This window comes from Rhea pennata, chromosome 10 (genome assembly GCF_028389875.1).
Source record: "Rhea pennata isolate bPtePen1 chromosome 10, bPtePen1.pri, whole genome shotgun sequence".
Taxonomy (NCBI): domain Eukaryota; kingdom Metazoa; phylum Chordata; class Aves; order Rheiformes; family Rheidae; genus Rhea; species Rhea pennata.
Window position 1 is genome coordinate 9,371,881 of NC_084672.1, and position 20,139 is coordinate 9,392,019.

The 20,139-nt window shown below is 50.9% G+C and overlaps 2 protein-coding genes across 4 annotated transcripts; both read right to left on the bottom strand.

The window, feature by feature from the left end:
• Window positions 1–48: 48 nt before the first annotated feature.
• Window positions 49–16,489, bottom strand: PLIN1 (perilipin 1). Of its 3 annotated transcripts, XM_062583553.1 has the most exons (10): window positions 15,461–16,489; window positions 13,312–13,558; window positions 10,002–10,060; window positions 8,254–8,452; window positions 7,209–7,291; window positions 6,532–6,784; window positions 5,523–5,731; window positions 3,812–3,967; window positions 2,484–2,717; window positions 49–1,750 (listed from the first exon to the last, which is right to left on the bottom strand). In XM_062583553.1, the coding sequence occupies exons 3-10, from the start codon at window positions 10,044–10,046 to the stop codon at window positions 1,379–1,381; spliced, it is 1,551 nt and encodes a 516-aa protein (XP_062439537.1). In that variant the 5' UTR covers window positions 10,047–10,060; window positions 13,312–13,558; window positions 15,461–16,489; the 3' UTR covers window positions 49–1,378. The 3 variants fall into 3 exon arrangements, with proteins under 3 accessions (XP_062439537.1, XP_062439538.1, XP_062439539.1); XM_062583554.1 differs by lacking the exons at window positions 13,312–13,558; window positions 15,461–16,489 and adding an exon at window positions 10,934–11,089; XM_062583555.1 differs by lacking the exons at window positions 13,312–13,558; window positions 15,461–16,489 and adding an exon at window positions 10,146–10,169.
• Window positions 16,490–16,567: 78 nt separating this feature from the next.
• On the bottom strand, window positions 16,568–20,062 carry PEX11A (peroxisomal biogenesis factor 11 alpha). The gene is made up of 3 exons (XM_062583556.1): window positions 19,902–20,062; window positions 19,184–19,299; window positions 16,568–17,585 (listed from the first exon to the last, which is right to left on the bottom strand). Exons 1-3 carry the CDS (start codon window positions 19,955–19,957, stop codon window positions 17,020–17,022), a joined length of 738 nt encoding a protein of 245 aa, XP_062439540.1. The 5' UTR covers window positions 19,958–20,062; the 3' UTR covers window positions 16,568–17,019.
• Window positions 20,063–20,139: the final 77 nt, after the last annotated feature.

Below are 20,139 nucleotides of genomic sequence, written 5' to 3' on the forward strand. Positions count from 1 at the left end.
AAGCCACCCAGGCTCATTCACACAAAGAAACTGAGCAAACTGCACACATGGCAAATAGAGAAGATTTATTACTGCAGCAAATAGAACAGCATGTTGCAGGAAATCAGGCAGTCCTATGGGAGAGAGGGACTCCAAGGGCTTCACTTGTTGTCACAGGTATTGCTCCTGACCCCACAGGCCCTACCATTAGTCTCTCGTTGGTGGATGACGAGCCCGATCCCCGGGGCTTTCCTATTTGTAAATCCTGCTAGTCACTGGGGACTTTCAAGCCCAGCTCCCAGATAAGCCTGGAAAGAGCAAAGTAGGGTCAGAGACATGCTCTGCAAGGTAGGATGGAAGGAAGAGGGAGGAGGAACCAGGCTGTCTGTGCTGGCATTTGATGGCTTTGCTGTCTTCACTGGTCTGTCTCACAATGTTGTTCTCTCTCTGTAGTTCGTACAGGCTATGCTGTCTGCTCAAGGACCAGGGTGGCCTGGTGCCAGCCCTGACTGGTCCTCTTTTCTGTTTTCTGGTTTCCCCAGTCTTTCTGTATCTCGTTCACATTTCTGGTATCCTCTCCACCTACTTTCTTCCTTTCACAACTTCTTGCTGCCTTTAGTGTCCTCCTCCTGGCCTCACTCCACTCCATAAAGAAACAAATTCCCATTGCACAGCTGTTACTAAGCCCCATTACAGTCTTGAGAGAACAGAAACAGTCTCCTCCTGCATTGAGTAAGTATGAAGAGAGTGTAGTTTGAGGGCAAAGTGCCTCTCATATTTTGTTATAATCTCCTGTAAGCGCAATAGGTAACTGGGTGGAAGGCTGCCTTTGTAAAGACTCAATATTTGTTCATTTGAACCAAGGCTAGAGGAGGCTCGTAACATATGCCGGAGAGCCTTATGGCTCTTCTAGCAGAAGCAGGACAGACTAGCCTTTACATTTCTGATTTGGCTACTGAAAGTTATTAGAAGACCTAGCTAGTTTGGTGCCTTTCCTTTGTCTGGAAGAGAGGAAATGACCATTTATTTCCAACTTTTTGACAGGCAGGGACGGAGAGTACAGTTGCCCCTGCTCAGATGCTATCCTGCAGCACCCCAGGCCTCCCCACGCTGCTACCTGGAGCTCACCACCCCAGTGTCACTCACTGCGGGGCAGGTCCCCAGGAACACCTACCACTGGGCCCGGGCAGCCCGTTTCCCTCCAGCCTCAAGCCTGGTTCCACCATCCTCTCTTCTCTGTGTTCGTGCTGGGCTCGGGGGAGACAGAGGTCGGTGCCATGCGGGTAGCTGGCGGGGGTGGATGCTGACCGCAGCGTCGTGCTGCCGGCAAAGCGTGAAGAAGAGTGAGCTGGCGTGGGCGAGACAGGCAGCGAGGGAGCGCTGTCCTTCCCACGCCAGCTCAGTCCTTTTTGAAGGTGCCGCCGTAGAGGTTGGTGTAATAAGCCCGAGTATACATCGCCTCGGGGTTGAAGCGGTACGAGCCTTCGCTCACCCGCCTGTTGTAGGGGGCGAAGGCTGATTTGCGAGGGAGAGGGCACTCGGGCTCAAAGTTAGGGCTGCGATAGAGGTTGTGGCGTATGAAGAAGGGGTCTTCGAGGCCCAAAAAGGAGAGGGGGTGGTGACCTCGGTAAGTTCGCCAGTCTCCTTTCAGCTGGGATTTCTCCTCAGAGGAGGGAGCTGCAGGCTTGGGATCCTCCTCTTTGTGGTCTGCCTCAGCACTGGGTTTGCTCCCCCGAGTGGTCTCCTCTTCCTTCACTGACTGTCTGCGGAGCTGAAAAGCCAGGGTGAGCCCTGGTGAGCACCTCACCACACTGCGTCCCCCTCTCTGAGTCAGTGGCTGCAGGTGCAAATGTCCCTGTTCCTCCCTCAGGAGCTGCAAAACAACTCAGCAAAACACAGCCCCAAACCAGCTGCCCCTGAGTCACCTAAGTCTCCACGCCAAAAATCCAAACTTTAAATTCAGTCCCACAAAACCTGTAAGACCCAAGGGAGGAAGGAAGGAAAGAGGGCGACATGGACTTGGCCTGAACTTTCGCCTGTGCAGGACTCTGTGGACACAGCCAGGCTTGAGCACAAACTGTCTCTCCCAGCTGCAACGGCCTGTGCGAAAGGCACCGCGTGGCCCCTCGGTGTCTGCCGGGGACGGACCGATGCACGTGATGTGTAGCGCTAGGGTCAGCGGTGCAAGGCGTCGCTGCCAGCTGATCTGCGCTCTCTGCCGTGGGGCTCACGAGGACCCTCCGTCACCGCTTGGGGGACTGAGGCGGTGAGGGACTCGAGGGAGGGTTGGGACTGAGGTGTCGCACAGCGCCCCGTGTGCCCTGCTCTGGATGATTCGCTGCTCCTTGGCACTGCCCAGCGCTAAGGACTATGAACAGGAGGAAGCCGGCCAAAAAGGGTCAGAGCTGGGGATTTTGCTGGAGATAAACAGGATCTGGCCTGGGCCTGAGCTCCTCATGCACCCTTCTCTGAGGGTCTATCCGAGGTCTGGGAGATAAACTCACCGGCACGTAGCTGTACAGGGTGCCCAGCAGATGCTTGGGGGCACTGACAAGGGTCCCCCCGAGAGCATCCACTGTCTCCATGGCCTTGGAAAGCCTGCGGGGTGTGAACAGGATCAAGCCCTCAGCTGCATCCCAGGCCACAGCTGGGACCTTCTTCACGCTGGAGATGCCAGAAACGTAGGCAGTTTGTAGGTTTTGAGCCATGCTGCCCACCAGCCCTGGGCCTTCCCCTGCCTGCAAAGACAAATGACCTCAGACACTCTGCCTGGTGCCAGTCATGGCCCAGACAGGACAACTGTAGCCCTAGGCTCTCCTTGTCCCCTCCGGCCCCTCAAAGCCTCCGCTGACGATACAGGATCACTGTCCCCGGCTTTGCAAGAGCCGTTGCAGCCCTTTGCACTGGGGTTGTTCCCTGTCCCCCCGACCCCGGGCTCCCCCCTCTCCCTGGCCTCCAGGGACAGCTCTGCCCTTCCCGAGCCGTGTTTCTGCTGGCTCTCCCAGCTGCACAGGGCCTGGAGGCAGAGGCGAAGGGCCTTGACCCTCGGCCCGCAGCTTCCTGCCCCGTGTCCCAGCAGACCCGCTGCAAAGGGAAAGTTCCCACCCCTGCCTTGCCGGCCCGGCTCTCGGTCCTGTTCAGGCAGCAGAGCTGCCACACAGCCGCCCGCTACCCCCAGGCTCCTCCTGCCTTTCCCACGTGGCAGTGTGCTGTGCCACTCACTGCTGTTACCGTGGATTATTTTTCAAGAGTGTGGAGAAGCTTGGTGAACACCACAAGATGAACCGACAGTTCAGTGCAGCATGAAGCACCGCAGATTTAGGGAATCTGGGCATTTCCACCCTGCCTCCCACAGAGGCTGCCAACATCCCCCAGCTGTGAAGCAGGATTTTTTTTCCAGCTCCTCTGCCCAATGACTTAGCCCAAGATACTGGAGGCTGCCAAGGAAACTCAGTCCTCTGGGTTGCAGTCACCCCCTGGAAGAGTGCCAGATGGGGAGTGAAGTTGTTTGGCTTCTCCCTTCGATAACAGAGTGAGAGCGTGCGAGCGGCTCTTGGGAGGATCCGTGCATGCTGGACGGCTGTCGCGCAGCCAGGAGCGGTCCCGGCTGGGAATGGGGCTGTGGGCTCTGTGTCCAGCTCTGTGGGCAAGTGCCCTCTCGCCGTCTCCAAGCCTCAGCTCCCCGCAGCGTATGACGGTGGTGGTGAGCCTGGTCCCCAAGCGGACATGGGGTAACAGCCCCCATTATGGACTTGGGAGGGCGCTTTGGAACAACCTCTGCAGGCCAGCAGAGCCGGGACGGCCAGGCAGGCTTGCTGCTCTGCCTGCATACCTCATTTGTGTCATCGTCCTCTTTTTCCCCCTCTGTTTTCTCCTGCTTCTGCTCTGGCACTTTGCTCTGCCTCCTGCTCAGCCAGCCAGATGGAGTGCTCTGCCCCTCGCTCTGGGTGCACTGCACCGTGGGCACGCTCGGCTTCACCATGCTGCCCTGGAATAGGAGCAAAAAGCCATTGCTGGGGAGAGCTGACAGCTCCCAGCCACGCTACTTACCCCCAGGCCAAGTGCAGGGCCTCAGGACCATCCTAGCACTGCCTCCAAGTGCCCCTGCAGCCACCGAGTGAGCCCACACCATGCCAACACCCAAAACACAGGGCCAGGGCAGGAGATTGGACCCAGAGGGTGGAATTGCCCCAATGCTCAGCATAAGGCCTCTCCTGCGGAGCCTTTGCCCAGTGCAATGAGGCTGAGCCCTGCTGCCGGTGTGATGCCAGCGATGCTGATGCCTGTGCCACCACACTGCCCTTGGCCTCCTCCAGCACACTGCAATGGAGCCCGACAGGATGCACACTGCCTCGTAGCCCATCCGCCCCATCCTTCTTAGCATGTGAAAACGAGGATTTCATAGCCCCAAGGCATCCCCTGGCATGGGCTGCAGGATGGCAAAGGACTCATAGGGGACAGATATGCACGTGGGAAGAAGTCCTGATGGCATCAGGGAGCTCTGGGATTCTGGCAAAGGTCAGGGAAGGGGGTTCCCATCCCAGCAAACTTGGTGGGAGAGGCAAAGAAAGGGTCATCTCTTACTCCTGATTCTAGCTGGGATGCTGGCAGGGCTTTCTGCTTTGGGGAGGATATTATGGCAAGGCCATAAATCAGTAATATACATTTGGAGCCAGCTAAAAATAATGCATCCTGCTAATGTAGTACAAGCTTGTGTGTGAGAGCATGCCTATGACATGGAGATTGCAGGGACTGGCTCCCCGCTGGAGCTCAGGACTCTCCTACAAGCACGAGCAGAAGTGATGGGAACTGCAGGCCCACTCAGTTCTTCCTATGAGCCAGGAAGGGATACATCCAAAACAGCAACGATCACTACTCTGCTCACTAATGTGCTCTAAAGAGCCTGATATGTGTAATTTTAGAGCAAAATCAGTCAAAAAATGTGGTGCTGGGAAGCAGGATGCATATGTTTATGTTTCCTATACAGATTGCTTATCTTATCAGCATGTAGCACTTAGATTTTTGGGCCCCCAAGGTGCTGGTGCTATGCGAAGAAGGAACAAGAAAGAAAGTTATGACTGCGAAACTTACAGTGACTCAGAGAACATGGAAAAGGTCTCAGATTCTACACTGTGAAAGACTTTCTCATCCTTCAGCAGGAATCACAGTATTTCACAATTAGATGCCTGGAGGTAAATCCATGGAGACCAAAGGGACAGAAATCTGAGAAGGGCTAAACAAGGCAAAACTACCCCACTACACCATTATTATTGCTTCAGTGAGTGGCTCTCTTGAAGCCGGTGTCTTTCCCTGCGGGCTGGGGAAGGGCAGTGCAGGCAGAGCTGGGCTGGCTCCTGCCACGGGCGCACTGGGTGGCCCGGGAGCACGTGCCTGCGGTCAAGGTGTGCATGCGGCTCAGGATGCTGCAGCAAGCGGGTGTTTTAATAACCCCCCATAGCAATTAGCTCCCACCTTAGAGGGCAGACTGCCTGCTGCTTCATGGTGTTACTGAGGAGTCCCGGCAGCCGATTTCTCGCACTCACCAGACCAGGGATCCAGGTGGCCAGCTCCTGCCCTTTGGTTTTGGCACGCTGGAAGCTTTGGGCCGTTTGCTGGTAAGCACGGTGGGAGACGGTACTGACTAAGGCTCCAATCCGGCCCAGGGTACTGGGATTACTGGGAGCACTGGGAGCCTTGGGGTGCTGCTGGGAGGCCTTTGCCACTGATCCACGAACCTCTTTTGGCTTCTGATCTAAAGGTAGAACGACACAGGGCCAGTGGAGGGCGGTTACATCCTGGCAGAACAGACCTGCTAACAGCCTTGCACCACCTTCCTGATGGCTTTGGCCTCACACTGCTTCCCCCCGGGGCCAGGGGCTCCCAGACCATGTGCCTGTTACACCCCCAGTTACACCGTGCATCGCCGTGTGGCTTGCCCCCATCCCAACACCCCTTTCTATTCTTCGCAGAAGCATCTGCACCCAGAGGAGAGCCAAACCTCCTCCTCTGTCCTGCAAGCCACAATCCTCCTGGGGCCAAGAGCCCAGCACTGCTCCTGCACCCTGTGAGCAAGAGCCCTGTTGCCAGCCCTCCCTGCTGCCCTGCCCCATCCCCGTGCAGAGGGAGGCACTGCCTTGCAGAGGGGGGCTGGCTCAGCAGCTGCTCCTGGGTGAGACCGCGTCTCTCAGCTCCTGCCTGCTTGGGGGTCTGCACACATCCAGCCCCACTGCGCCCCACTCTTGGTGCTGTGCGGGGATGTGGCTGCCCAAGGGGCATTGCCACCTTATGGAAACAGCAGCAATTGCATCTTGTCGGCAAGAGATAGGAACCCATGTGTTTGGACAGCCTCATTCCCTCTGTTTTCTTTTATCCACACAAATATGTTTTCCTGTTAATTCTCAAGAGATGAAGAGGCAGTAAATTGTCCAAAGCGGATTCACAGCCCTCCCTCATCCCCCCTTACCCCCCATTTCCCATGCTCTTGCTGGAATCAGAAGCCTTGCCACCCCTCTCTCCAGCCACCCTCAGAGGTGATGTGGGAGGCAGGACTACCTGCTGCTTCATCTTCTTCTGGGAGGAGGTACTCCATCAGCTTCTCAAGCCCTCCCAGGGCTGTGTCAAGGCCTGCAGCTGCCATCTGGCTCACTGAGTTGCTCCTTGTATACCTTGCTGTGGTTTCAGCTGTGCTCCTGGTCTTCTCATAACCCTCCACCGCTATCCCCTTGACCTTGTCCACGGTGTTGGAAACAGAACTTCTGGCACTTTGAAGGGGGGAGGAGATGGTGTCCTTCAGTTCAGATACAAGCTGCAGGTGAAGAGATGGAGAACAGCCCTGCCAGGGTGCTCCAGGCAGTGTGGGAGAGCCAAAGGGACCCATGGGGACCACAGCAATGGCTGTGTGTGCAAACAGTCTTGAGGCAGCCCCAGGAGGGGGATGATAGCTCTCTCAAGCCTGGGCTGGAGGCAGCTAGCTGGGATGGAGCACTGGATGCTGTTGGACTGTACTAGTTTGTGAGTGATTCCAGCCATCCTCCTGGCTGGAGGTGCCTGCACAGCAGTCCTTGCTTCAAGGTGCTGCCCTGTTTACTCCTGAATAGCCTGTCACCATCAAGTTATAATCAGATGGAGGTAGGAAAGAAAAACAGAACATGCCCTGGAAGAGAAGTAATGCTGGCTCTGCAGAGGGACTGGTGGGTCCCAAAGGCAGTGGGGTCTCATCTGTGACTCACCTTATCAACTGGGTACTGGAGTGCCGGGATCTTCTCCTCCAGGTGGTCCAAGCCCCGGCAAGCCAGGTCGTTGGCCACAGTGACTGCCTTGGGCAAAAGCATGATGATTGGGTTGGTGAGAAACTGTCTGGAGAGGTGCAGAGGATGCAGAGGTGGGATGCCTGCCTGCCTGCCTGGCCATCCCAGGGCTGTGCTGAGGGGTCGTGCATACTAATGCAAGCACTGCCTTCAGCATGGGACATTGTGCAAAGCCCCAGTCCTTCAACGGCAGGCTCAATGAGGCCCCACGCTCCCTGGGAGCGTTGTTCTGTTTGACTTCTCCTTCCGTGGCTGCCTAAACTGAGGCCAGCACCGCTCATACCCTACAACACCTGCCCTTGCAATATCTAGAGATGGGAGCTGGACAGATCTGGGTCAGGGAGACCTGGGTGTTATCTCTGCCCACAGATGAGTGCGAGCCAGAGGTCAGCGCAGGCAGAGTGCTGGGAAAGGCACCCGGCCAGGAGCTGGTGTGTGGCTGGCAGCTTAGGGCTGCTTCACTGCTGCCTGGCCGTGGCATTGGTCTGTCACAGGCCACTGGGGGGGTTCATGTTGGGAAACAGCAGGAAGGTGCCTGCTAGGTGTTGCACTTCTCACCTGGGGACCTTCCCTCAGGTACATGGATGGGAGGGAGGGGGAATATGGAGGCTCTGGTGAGAGTGGGTTTGCCGCAGAGATACAGGGGAATGAGAGGTTCAGGCAGTTTGTCCTGGAGGAGGATGTCCTCAGGCAGGGCTCAGGGAATGACCCTGCGCTGGCTGAGGGTGCACAGATACTGTTCTGGCCAAATGCAAAGGTCTCAAGTGCCACAGACCAGTGCAGCCCCAGTAAGGTATAGCATTCATGACCCTGCAGGGCTTCAACCCCACCCCAATCACTTGCTGCAGGGCATGAAGGAGGCAAGCAAAGAACGGGGCCCTCTCCTCCCTCAGCCCTGGCCACGAGGCAGCTGCTGTCCCTTGCCACATCCCCCCCCCCCCCAAGTGGAAGCAGTCAACAGACTCACACTGCGGCTCCAGCCTGCGCACCACCGGCTCCATGCTCCACACGGCCAGGGCGCCGGCCCCCTGCACACCTCTCTCGTAGACTTCACACACAGAGGCCACGAGCGGATGGGCCTCCTTGGTGCTGGTGTACGTCCGCTGCAGGCTTTCGCAGGTCGAACTCACCACCGGCAGCTGCAGGACTCTCTGCAGCACGTTCTCCTGTGTACCACAGGCAGGGGATCAGTTAGGAACCAGCCAACAACTGTTATTCCCTGAGAAATGCCCGATCACTTGGACATCAGTGGCATTTGGCATGTTGTAATGACCATGGAGGGCCTAAGCTCACTCTGGAGGAGAAGGGCATTTCTTGAACCCCACCTAGCATCCAACTGCTCCCCAGATTTCCTGTATCAGCTCTGTGCTTCACTCAAGTGAGTAGCTGCGCAGGGAAGCAGAGAGATGGAAGACAGCGCCAGAGAGGACCTCCTATCTGCTTTGCCTACTGCATAGCCATGGAAACCCAGGCTGGCTGCTGCTGCTGTTGAAGGAGCACGGGTGCAATAGGCAGTGTCGGAGAGGGTGACAGTCCCCATACCTCCCATCTCCCCAAAACAGCAACCTTGACCGTTTAGGCTCTCTCCAGCTTTCCACCCTTCTCTGCTTCTTCTTCTATCTGACCTAGCCATTGCTCCTGTGTTTGGATCAGCAAAGTTCATTTTGTCTACATGGCTGAGAATTGTCATCTGTTTTGTCCATGCTGTCACCAGAGTGGCAGGAAAGGCATATAGACCTCACTTAGTAGAAAGGGAGAGGAGTGGGTCTACCTGTGATGGTACAAAGGGGCTTTGGTAAGAATCGTGGCTGGAAGAAGAGATCATCAGAGATCTCTAAGACAGCAAGACATTGTGTTTGCCAGCCCTGATAGTGTGGGCTACACAGGACACCAGTATAAACCTGCATAACGTAAACTTATCCACCTTACTAGTGTCAGATCATTGCTAAAAGCAGGGCCTCAAGGGTGGATGAGCAGGATGAACCTGCAGCTCTAACCCTCTGTTGCTGTGCTCACCAGCTTACAGAGCAGATTAGCTCAACGCAACAAAGTGGGGTGTTTCAGAGTGACAGGAAGAATGGGGCATATATTGATCCATCACAGTAGCTATGAGGCAAATGCTGTTTCTGGGTTGCATATGACAGAATGAAAGAAAATGTTGAGATATTCTCTGATAGGTGATATTCTGATATTGTCTGCATAGGTGGGAGGCTGAGCTTGGCTTGATGTCCCACTTGTTAATGCAGTGGAACTGTGAACGTTCACATGGCAATGTTCAGCAATAAACATATCTGCTGCTACTTTCGGCTTGAACTGGGGCCAGCACTCTCACAAATCCCATATTTAAGCAATCTCAGTGGCTCTAGCTGTTTAGAGCGGTGCTGCATTCACAGCAGCACAACTGCCAGAGGTTTTTGATCCATAAAGGAGACAAAGGTAAGTACAGGCACTACTGACTGATATCACTGAGAGCTCCTATCAGGTCAGAGCTACTTTACTTGATTCTGAACTGTTTAATTTCCATCTTCCTAAAGATTATTCTGTTTTCTTTGATGGATGCTCTATATTATTACAAGTACAAATACGTGTAAAGATAACACAGCGACACAAGAGACAGCACCAGAAGTGACTGATTCATCTAGCACAGCCAGCATGAAGCAGTCAGCACTTTTCACAGACTTCTGCCTTTCTTTTCTCCCTCCTTCTCATGCTTACCTTGGCACTTCCATTCTGCAAAGCCTGGTTCTTCTTTGCCGTCATTGTGATGCATCCACCTGCAAAGCGAAGTTCAGCGCTGCCGACCACGCTGCAAAGGCAGAGCTGGACTTGTTCTTGCAGCGCTCTTTCCTGCTGCCTGACCTGCACCCCAGAGTGTGATGGGCCAGGAGCTGGGCGGAGACATGGCAGCTCCCATGGGTTCAGCAGTTGTGGCATTGCCTAATGTATGACTCTTTACCGGTTAAACTGTAGAACTGATGACTCCACACGAACCTCTCCTGGTAGTGTATGTTAACATTCAAAGATACAAAGAAAGGGCTGAGAGGCATCTAGTTTGGAGGTGCTAAAGCTCCTGCTCTAACAGGACAGAATAAAATGCACTGGCAGAGCTGTAGGGAAAGCTCAGGGTAACCAGGAGTGGAGAATACTAATGGATTTGCATGAAAGATATGGGAATAAAGAGCCAGGATGACAGACACAGGTGAAAACAGAAAAAGGTTACAAAATCAGGACAGAAGCAGAGAGAGCTGCTGCAGGTAGGGATGAGGTGAGCTGACAAGCTGGAGTTGGGATGCACGGCTGTGTGAGGTCTCAGGTCCAAGACAACATGATCCCCCTGCCCATGTCTGCTCTGCAGCTCATGCACTTGGGCTGCTCTGCAGCTGCAGCACAGCAGTATCAGCAGCTCTCCTATGTGCCCCATGCAACCCCAGCGCCTTCCTGCAAAGCGCCACAGAGCACCCATCTCCGTTGTTCCTAGCTTGATGCCATGCAAAAGCATTTCTCTCGCTCCCATCTCCAGTGCAGACTTCCTTTTCTCTGCAACAGACTAAATGCAGGTGATTTAGGCAGAGTAGGTAATCCTTGCCCTCATCACCCCAGCCCGTAGAAGCTTTCCCTGGAGTGCGTGGTGGTGACAGACTACTCACTGAACAGGGTCCGTCGCCGTCGTAGGCAGAGCTCGGAGCAGAGCGTGGCAGCTGCACTGCCTGTTGCGTGGCTACTCTGACACAGATGTGCTGCGCCCCGGGCAGGACCATCATGAGGCTCCACCTCCCAGTTGCACGGGTTTGGGAGCTGGTGGTTTGCTGTGGTAACTTCACAAACAGCTCCCTCGAGCCATACTCAATTCAGAACAGCTGATTGCAAAAAAATCCCCATTGCCTTGTTCACTGCAGAGCCCAGAAGCTGAGGCACAGCTGGGATGCATGTGAGTTTAATCCTATCCTAACAAATAACATGAAAAGAAGTCATCCTTGGACTTTACCACTTCGCAAGCAATGGACCATGAGCAATGGGAAGAGGTCATACAAAATGCATTCTCAGACCAGTCTAAAAGAATTCACTGAGGATTTTAGTGAGGATGCTTTTAGCTGTGTATTGGGCAGACACTGTACGAAAAAAGCTCCAGGCATTTGGAATAGGTAGAATCAGAGAAAAAAGTTGAAAGGAGCCTCTGGAGGTGACCTAGTCTAAGTCTTGCTCAAAGTATGTCTAACTTTGAAGCCAGATCAGGCCACTCAGGGCTTTGTCCAGTTGAGTCTTGAAAATCTCCAAGGATGGAGATCCTCACTTCTCTGGGCCCCAGTTCACTGCTAAGCCACCTTCATGTTAAAGGAGTTTTCCCTTGTGTCCAACTGGAATTTCCTCTGTTGCAACTTATGCCTGCTATCTCCTGTCCATCTCAGAGAAGAGTTTATCCTCCAACCTACACTTGCATGGCAGATGTTCCATGCCCCTAAACATTTTACCCCCAGTAATCCTCTGCTGGACTCTCTCTGGATAGACAACAATCTCTCCTACTGGGGTGCGAGGAGGAGACAAAACAGGACACGCTGCTCTTGATGTGGCCTCACAAGTACTGCACAGAGAGGGTGAATCACTCCCCTTGACCTGCCAGCAATGCTCTTGCTAGTGCTGCTCCTCATGCCGTTAGCCTTCCTTGCTGCATGGGCACCCTGCTAACTCACATCACGCTTTACAAAAACAGCACGTCATATTGACTGAAAAGAAAGAAGAAGAAAACTGTGATGAGCTGTGACAGGTTTGGTTATTGACTACAGAGATCAAGGTCACTTTTAATCCACACTGTACTAGGAAGAGCTGCGCTGATATGACCTGGACAGCATGCTGGAAAGAGCAGTGATGCCAAAGGATAAAGAAATAACCTAAAGGGATGTGTGAAGAGGATAGATCCAGGCAGCAGTAAAGTTGTCTCTTGATACAAGATTGCTGAGTGTCCTCAACCACTCAGCACAGCAGGAGTAAGGGAGACCCTTGGCGTACAGCTGCCCACATTCAGCCTCAGGGAAGGACCAAGCAGGACCCAGCCCTTGAACACTGCAGCTGCCTGGTGTCCTCACACAGGATAATGTGGTGTGCACCCACACCACCCAGCACTCCTGTTAGGGCTCCCTACTCCTGGCAGCACTGCTTGTAGGGGGAGCTGGGAAACTTCCCAGAGAATTAGAAAAGCAGTGCAAGGGAGGAAAATACCTCCTTTCCTCCTGAAGAGTCTGGAGTTTGTTTCCAGCCTCTTGCAGGCCTGCGAGCTGAGCTCACGCCCCTGCAACAGAGAGGCAAAAAAATACCGGGCAAGGGAATAGCACGGACTGTCCCCAGCTCAGTGGTGGCGTAAGCCACTGCTCTCCAGACAGCAGGACAAAGGGCAGCAGCCTGCTCCAACGTTTACTGCATGCTCTTTTCGCACTGTGGCTTGTGCCAGCTTTGCTCGCCTTGGTAAAAATGCCATTTATCTCACTTCTCTCTGCCTTAGCTTTAGTTGGAACTAACAGACAACACAACCTTTGCCTTACTAATGCCTTTGCTCATCCCCTCCCCTTCCTCTAGAGCAAAGGGTGTGCCAGCCCCCACATTGTGCAGTGCAAAGGTATTTGCCCAGCTCCACCACTCTGCTGCACACCAGAAACAGCTCCAGCATTCCTGCAGGCAATATTCAGAACTCACTGGGTCAGCTAGGTTCAGGAAAGCAGAACTTTTACATGCTTATCTCTGCAGTCTCCTCCATACTCAGTAATTACGATGGTGAGGGGATGAGCCAGATCCCCAAAGACACGCAAAGTCTCCTTACACTTCGGTCTGGAAGGTGCCTAGGGAGTAACCATTTCCAGGCCCTATGGCAGGATCAGCACCCCCCCAAATCACTGCTAATAAGCGTCTATCCACTTCGTTTTTAAAGATTGCCTTCCTAGGCGATCCATTTACTGTTTCATTTTACTTACATTTAAAAAAAAAAAAAGTCTCCCATGTGATTTAATAATTCTTTGATGTAATATATGACTATTACCTCATGGATGGATTTAGAGATCAATTTATTATCTTCCTCTGGGCAGATAACCTTCTAGATATTTGAAGGCTTTGTACACCTTCCCTCAGTCACCTTTGCTCTGCAAAGCTGGTTGTTTGGATTCCTCTTTAGAGATGTTGGTTTTCAGACCTTTGACTGTTCTTGCTGCTCACCTGTGAGTCCTGAATGGTTCACATATTTCTTCAAACATTATGCCAGATACAGTAATAGTATTAGTAGGCCTCACCTGTAAGTAGAGTAGAAGAATTACTTTATGCATCTCATATGCCACTCTGCTGCTTTTTGTTCCCATTATGAAATGTGTATGAGACCAGTAATTCAGAAATTCTTGCTAAATCATCACTGAACAGAATGGTTTACACATTTTTCAGGAAGTGACATTTTTGAGCTCCTGAGCTCTCAAATTTGTTTCTGCAAAAGATGAAAGTTAGCAGTAAGCTACCAGCAAGAGCCTAGTTTTAATGGTTTGCTGTTCCATCCCTCCCCCTCTCTGCTGGAGGCTTTATCCTTCATTCTCTACTCTAAACAAATATCCACTGTTAAACAGTTGTAGTGATTCACCCTTCAACAGCGAAGCCTATCCAAACAAAAGGCTGTTTATAAGATATTAAAATGCAGGTGGCACCAGTTCATTTCACGGTAGCTGTGCCTATGCTGGGCAGAAGGCTCCAGCTCTCTTTATTTGCACACGAGAACAGCTCATGCCAATGCCCAAAATGTCATTTTCCTTCACTGAATTTCATGTTCAGTGTTACCAAGTACTCACATATTACATTCTCAATGTTTTTGTAACAGAAATTGAGATTGTAAATGAATATGACGAATCTGACTGAGACCTTGTTACTGTGAAAGGAAAGCTCTGTAACCCCAGTGCAAATACAGGCAACAACTCTTTAGTAGTATCATCCTTCATAAAATTCACCTTCATTATCTCTTTTCTACACCTTCTAAGTCACACACACAGACATAGTGCCATATTCATCTAAGTTTATTGCTTGTGCTCAAACAGCCATCGTTATTCCAACTGTTGTATTAGAAGGAGATATAAAGAAAAGGTATAAAAGGATTTTCTGTATTTGATTGTGCTTCTATGGCTTCAGTCACATAATATTAAGGTGCATTATATTGCTAGCTTCCAGCTGGGGAGCAGAAAGGCAAGTATTAGTGCCTAACACTCAGCAAAAAGAGCTACTCTTGTATGTTCCAACCTGTGTAACGTGGAACAGGACAGACAAGGCTGAGAGAGGCTGAAAATTCACCGCCCCATCTCCAAAATTAAGTCTGTAATTGCTAATCCATCCCAATCTCTACAGGAGAAACATCAAAGGCTGGCTCATGGCTTTGCACAGTGGTTGCCCAACACAAGGGGAAAACCGCACACTTCTCCCTCCATGGGGCACAGGGAAGAGTATCTAGCTAGAGGCCACATCAGTATTTTAATCCATTTCCCTTTATCTACAAGCTACAAGGGAAAAAGATAAATCAGTTGGCAAACCAATGAAAGATATATTTTGTATGTGAGAGCTCCCCGTAAAGAATTCATAACATAGTTTCCTGCAACAAGACAAAATTCTACAGCCAGAGGGTGGCCAAGCCTCCATTGCTAGATCATCAAAACTCCTCTTACTCCCTTCACAGCAGCTACTGCACACCGGGCCAACGATCAAACTCTGACTAAGGGAGGGATGGATGGTCCACACATTGCCAGGAGCTCAAAGGCAAATGGAGTAAAGAAAAAAAAAACCCTATCGTTAGAAAGGAGAGGAAGCCCTTAAAGACAACATAGCCCATCACATAATGCTCTATTGTGGTCTGAACAGCCAGTACACTCTACTTTTAATGGTATTCATTTCCCTATTAAAAAGAAGAGCTGTTGCAGGCCACATTTGGTTTTCAAGCACACTTAATTATCCTGCCCAGCAAGCTCCTTTTTCCACATGCTTCATTTGCTGGCTAACACTTCAAAATCAGAGTGGAAGCAATTCCAAGCATTGACCACAATGATTTAAGATATACTGGAGCACTGCATTACCATGTCTACTAAATTCCACAGCTGTCTCCTTTTAATAAAGGAAACTGGCATTCTTTAATTTCTGTTTACAAACAGAGTCAGAAATAATAAGAGTACCTTGGTCTTGGTTAGAGTAATTTCTGTTCACATCTCCTGACAAATTAAACTAGGAGTCCTTGCATCAGAAAGCAGCAGAACACACAGGCCTAGCTCTGCTGAAGAAAAGTGACAGTTTGGTCTCCTACATGCAGAACAGATTTTTCTCAGATGTTGTTGGAACTGGTACTCTGTGAAGTTAGGAAAAGAAGGACTGCAAGCCATACAATTTTTAGACAACTGGACATAGCATTTTTCCTTTAATCTAGACCACACTGCCAGGTAACCATTCCCAGATAGGTAAGTGATGAGTCATAATGCAGTCGCAGGGCAAACATCAGGCATTTTCAGATGGTAGAACTTACTTAAACAGTAAGCAAACACAGAAGAAATCTTGTGGCCATGGCAGAGGAAGACAGAGAAGACCAGGTAGGAATATCTGAAATATGAATGCCCAAATCCAGATAATAAGCTTCTCTTCTCCCAGATGATTCTGATATTATCAAGTCCAGCTCCATTCCCTTCCCTCTGAGAGCTTACACAACTGGAAACACACCCTTGCAGTCCTTCCAAGCTCTGAGACAGCCTTCTCTCCTTAAGTGCATGTTCCAAAGCTCCTTATTACACTAGAATTTTTCAAGTAAAATTGAAACAACAAATCAGACTACTTATCATATGGTGACTAACAGAAAATAGTTGCATGTGGAATCATAGGGGCTTGGGAGCTAAAATGTGTGTATAAAGTGAAATTCACTGCTAGCGAGTGGTTCCAAATTCACAGCTTTGGAAACCCAGTTTCCTGCAAATCACACTATTATCAGCATTGAAACAAGCTTCTCCCACACACTGTCCTTCACCAAAACCCTCACCGATGGCCTGCTGGAGAATTCAGAGTTTGTAGCCAAGAATCCTTGGCTCACATTGTCAAAGGAAAAGAAGAAGGTGCTGATTTCCTGAGGCATAAATTGGCACTCACTAGATTACGGATCCAGTACCACCAATGGATGTTACATGGAGACCATTGAAAGGTTAGACAATATCACTTTCCATTTACCATCACATTGGATTCAAACCACAGCCTATAGATGACAGAATCCATCAATTCAAACCAATCAGAGTGCTCACATATTACTTCAAGACATTTTAATCATAGTTCCTAATTTGCCTGAACATACTAAAAAAATCTGACTGTAGGAACCTTTGATTGGTGAATTCTACCTTTACAGTGTAAACATGATTAGTTACGAGTCATACACCTATTGTTGTATGCTGCTATTTCATAACCCCATATTAAAATATGGGAACATTAATATTTCCTTATCTAGCAGCTATGTTCCTCTAGCAGCCACGTTCCAAGGCCTGTTTCTGTTTGTGAAATATTATTCTGTCTTCTCCCATTTCCACTCCATTAGGGAGTATATCACAGCACCTAACCCATCTGCAAAGACACTTATTCAGAGTGTAAACCTCATCTTGAAGTTACTGTGAGACATCTTCATTTTCAAAGTGCGATATGAGAACAAAACCTGGCAGAGAATCAAAGCTATTGGCTCATTGCACACTATGTGGCTCCTTTCGCATCACTGTTTCAGTTTCAGATGTGGGCTTGCTAATGTGAGGATCCCCACCAGAGAGGAGATGAGGCCACAGAAACCAATCACTCCCGGATTGGTCTTGTAGATTCCTAGTGCATCCAAAGGACTAGAGAGATCACACAGATTTTTCACCATGTCTAGCAGCAAAGGAGGATGTCTTTTCAGTATCTGAAACAGCAGGAGGAGAAAAGATGGTAAGCTATCGTGTTTCAAGCAGTTTAGTTCCTGATCTTCTTTGTCCCAGGAAGAATTTTCTTTTGTCTTTTTTTTCTGTATGGCTTGCTCCAACCTCCAGGAGATCTCATACCAGTCTCTGGCCAGATTCATCAGCAGTGAAAAGTAGTAACACTTGGTAGCCCAATTCCGCCACTTCTGCTTATCGATGTCAGGTTGGAGACCAACACTCCTCAACCACAAGACTGCATCGCAGATGAAGTACAGGGCACGGGTCAGGTTGGAAGTTGTAAGGCAGAAGCGAGGAACCACATCTGGCAACTGTGTAGTTCTCCTGGCTGCTACCAAGGCATGTACCATGTTGCCCAGTCTGAACACTGCAAGAAACCCCACAAAGGTTAGCATGACCCGTCCTTTACCACAAACAAAGTCCTGCGTAGGACAACTCTGCCTGTCACTGTCCACATACACTTTTCAAAACCTTGACAGTCTTTGGGCATTTGTATGTTCCTTAGGGAAAATTGTGAGTTCGCAATGTGAGAAGCTAGCATTTGTAAGGAAAGAGATGTAAATATCCCAGTAGTATTGGTCTGTAGCAGCCCAGGACGTATATACAACTCTCTCAATAGCCAGGACTTGCAGACTTCTGCCACTCTATTCTCAAGGCCTAGGTGCTCTCTGGACCAATATGACCAATTGCCCTGACCAAGGCAGGGCCAGCAAAAACATGATACAAACAGAGCTTCCAATTTCAGCTCTACACTGGACCACATTTCTCCTAACTCTGTGGGCAGGAGATGTTTCTGCATTAATTCCATTGCAACCATGAGCTATGTCATTTCCAAGCTTCTCTGAAGGCTGGTGATTCACATGCGGATCAAACTCAGACCCAAGTTTTTCCTCTGTCAACAAGAACAACAAGAATTTTTCAGAGGTACACATAGTTCTCTGCCAAAAAGAACAGCATGTTCCATTCCCTATATATATGTTGTATATATACAACAAGCCTGATTTCGTCCTCTACACTGCTTGGATTTCACTCCATTTATTAACATGTATTAACATGAATGTTAATACATCAGACAAAATTCATTTCATAAGGTGCTGCACTGTAACAACGATAGCCGTGGCAGTATCCAAGTTTTGTGGAAATACAAGTGGCCTGAATTTAGGCCTGAAGTCTGCTGGAGATTTGTTTAGCTTAAGCAAGACAATTATAGGTACGCTGATAAACCAGCTGGCCTCTGTCCTAGAAATTATCATACTCCAGAGCTAATTGGAATAATAAAGCAATATATGCTAACATACTAAATTACAATATATGCCTTATATACTCAAATTGTTTTAGAATTGATTAACTGATAGGCAGGTGTAAGGTCAGCCTGAGAGCAAGTAGTATAACCATAGCAACAGCAGAAAATAACTGATGCAATTGTGACACTGCGTGAAATGATGCATATGGTTAGATCAAAAGAAAAGTACAGAAGGGTACATAATTTGGTAAAGTGCTGAAGAAAATTAATATGTGAAGAAGGGTATAAAAATCCGTATCAAAGGATGCTCCCTCAGAGGTGATTTTCTTGGGATGACAATCCTTAACGTTTGACTGTCTCATCACACTAGCTGGAAGGACTCATAAGCAGGCAGTAAGTCAGCCTTGTATTGTAACTCTCTGTTCTGTCCTTTATCAGAGATGACAACTTTGATTTCTGCAGCAACAGCTGACTGTTAACTCACTTCTCTAGTTCCTTCAGCAATACTTGAGATTGCCTCATTAGAGAAGAGGCTAATGAAGCGATAAACATCTAAATGGCTGTACCTATTCTAGCAAGTCAGCACAGGCATAAGGTCTATTGACAAATCTGTGCGTATACTAAAAGAGGCTGCTGGGCTCAGGGTAAGTTGGCTGGCTCAGTAGTTACTTTGCTGGAAGAAACAAGTGAAGAACTACCCCTCTACACAGCAGGGTACTTACTTTTACGGCCAGAGCTCATGCTAGATTCCAACTGCTTGAGTTTCATTACCAGCTTCTCAGTATCAGCCTTATGCTCTAACAAATAGCTAAGCAACATGCATGTGTACTGAGTGGCTCTGGAATGGAAAAAATGAGGAAAATGGTTCACAGGTGAAACATGGACAATTCGTAGGAACAGCAGAAGCAGTGCAAACTGTCTTTCCAAGCCTAAGGTCGCCCGTCTCACCTTCCCCGGCCCCTTAGGCAGGCAGCAGGGCCGGGGTGAGTCAGAGGCAGCGTAAAGGGTGCAGCAGCTGGAGACACGCAAAGCAGCAAGCAAAGAAAACGCAGCGGGGCAACGAAGAGCAGCTTGGAGGCCTGTGTGCGACCACCGCCTGAAAGGGAAAGGCTGAATACCGCAGGAGAGGGGCCGCGCTCGGGCCTGCCGCCGGCTCCCTGCAGGGCTGGGAGCAGCTCTCCTGGGGGGGACACCGCAGGCAGCGGGGGGGGGGGGGGGGGGACCCAAACCGGCACTGACTGCGCAAGGGGCCTGCACCCCGCGGCCACGGCCAGCCCTCGGGGCACGCCTGGGGGTGCCGGGGCTGCTCCACCAGGGAGGCCGCACAGGCACAGGGCCCCGAGGACGCCCGCAGCGGCCGGCGCCGTCTGGGGGCCGAGGGGAGGCTCCTGCCCGCCCCTCCCTCCCCCCCCGGCCGCTCGCACCGCCGCCCGCGCTCACCGGAAGAGCTGGTCCCGGCCCTGGCTGCGGTTGGTGAAGTCCACGAAGCCCTCCATGGCGGAGGGGCAGCCCCGAGAGGAGATGGCCGCCGGCCTCCCCGCCCCAGCGGGCGCGGCGAGCGGCGGCACCGGCGGCGGCGGGAACCCTCCGCCTCGGCGCTCGTTTCCGGCCGGGCGGCGCGCCGCGGCGCTCCGCCTCGCCGTTGCCATGGCGACCGGCGACACTCGGGGGGCAGGTG

Coding starts and splice junctions, on each gene's coding strand:
- PLIN1 (XM_062583553.1), bottom strand. CDS start 10,046: ATGACGGCAAAGAAGAACCAGGCTTTGCAGAATGGAAGTGCCAAG. Junction 8,453..10,001: donor TGCAGAATGGAAGTGCCAAG/GTAAGCATGAGA, acceptor TGTGGTACACAG/GAGAACGTGCTGCAGAGAGT. Junction 5,732..6,531: donor AGAAGAAGATGAAGCAGCAG/GTAGTCCTGCCT, acceptor TTCTACCTTTAG/ATCAGAAGCCAAAAGAGGTT.
- PEX11A (XM_062583556.1), bottom strand. CDS start 19,957: ATGGAGGGCTTCGTGGACTTCACCAACCGCAGCCAGGGCCGGGACCAG. Junction 19,300..19,901: donor GGCCGGGACCAGCTCTTCCG/GTGAGCGCGGGC, acceptor TTTCCATTCCAG/AGCCACTCAGTACACATGCA. Junction 17,586..19,183: donor CATGAGCTCTGGCCGTAAAA/GTAAGTACCCTG, acceptor GGTTTCTTGCAG/TGTTCAGACTGGGCAACATG.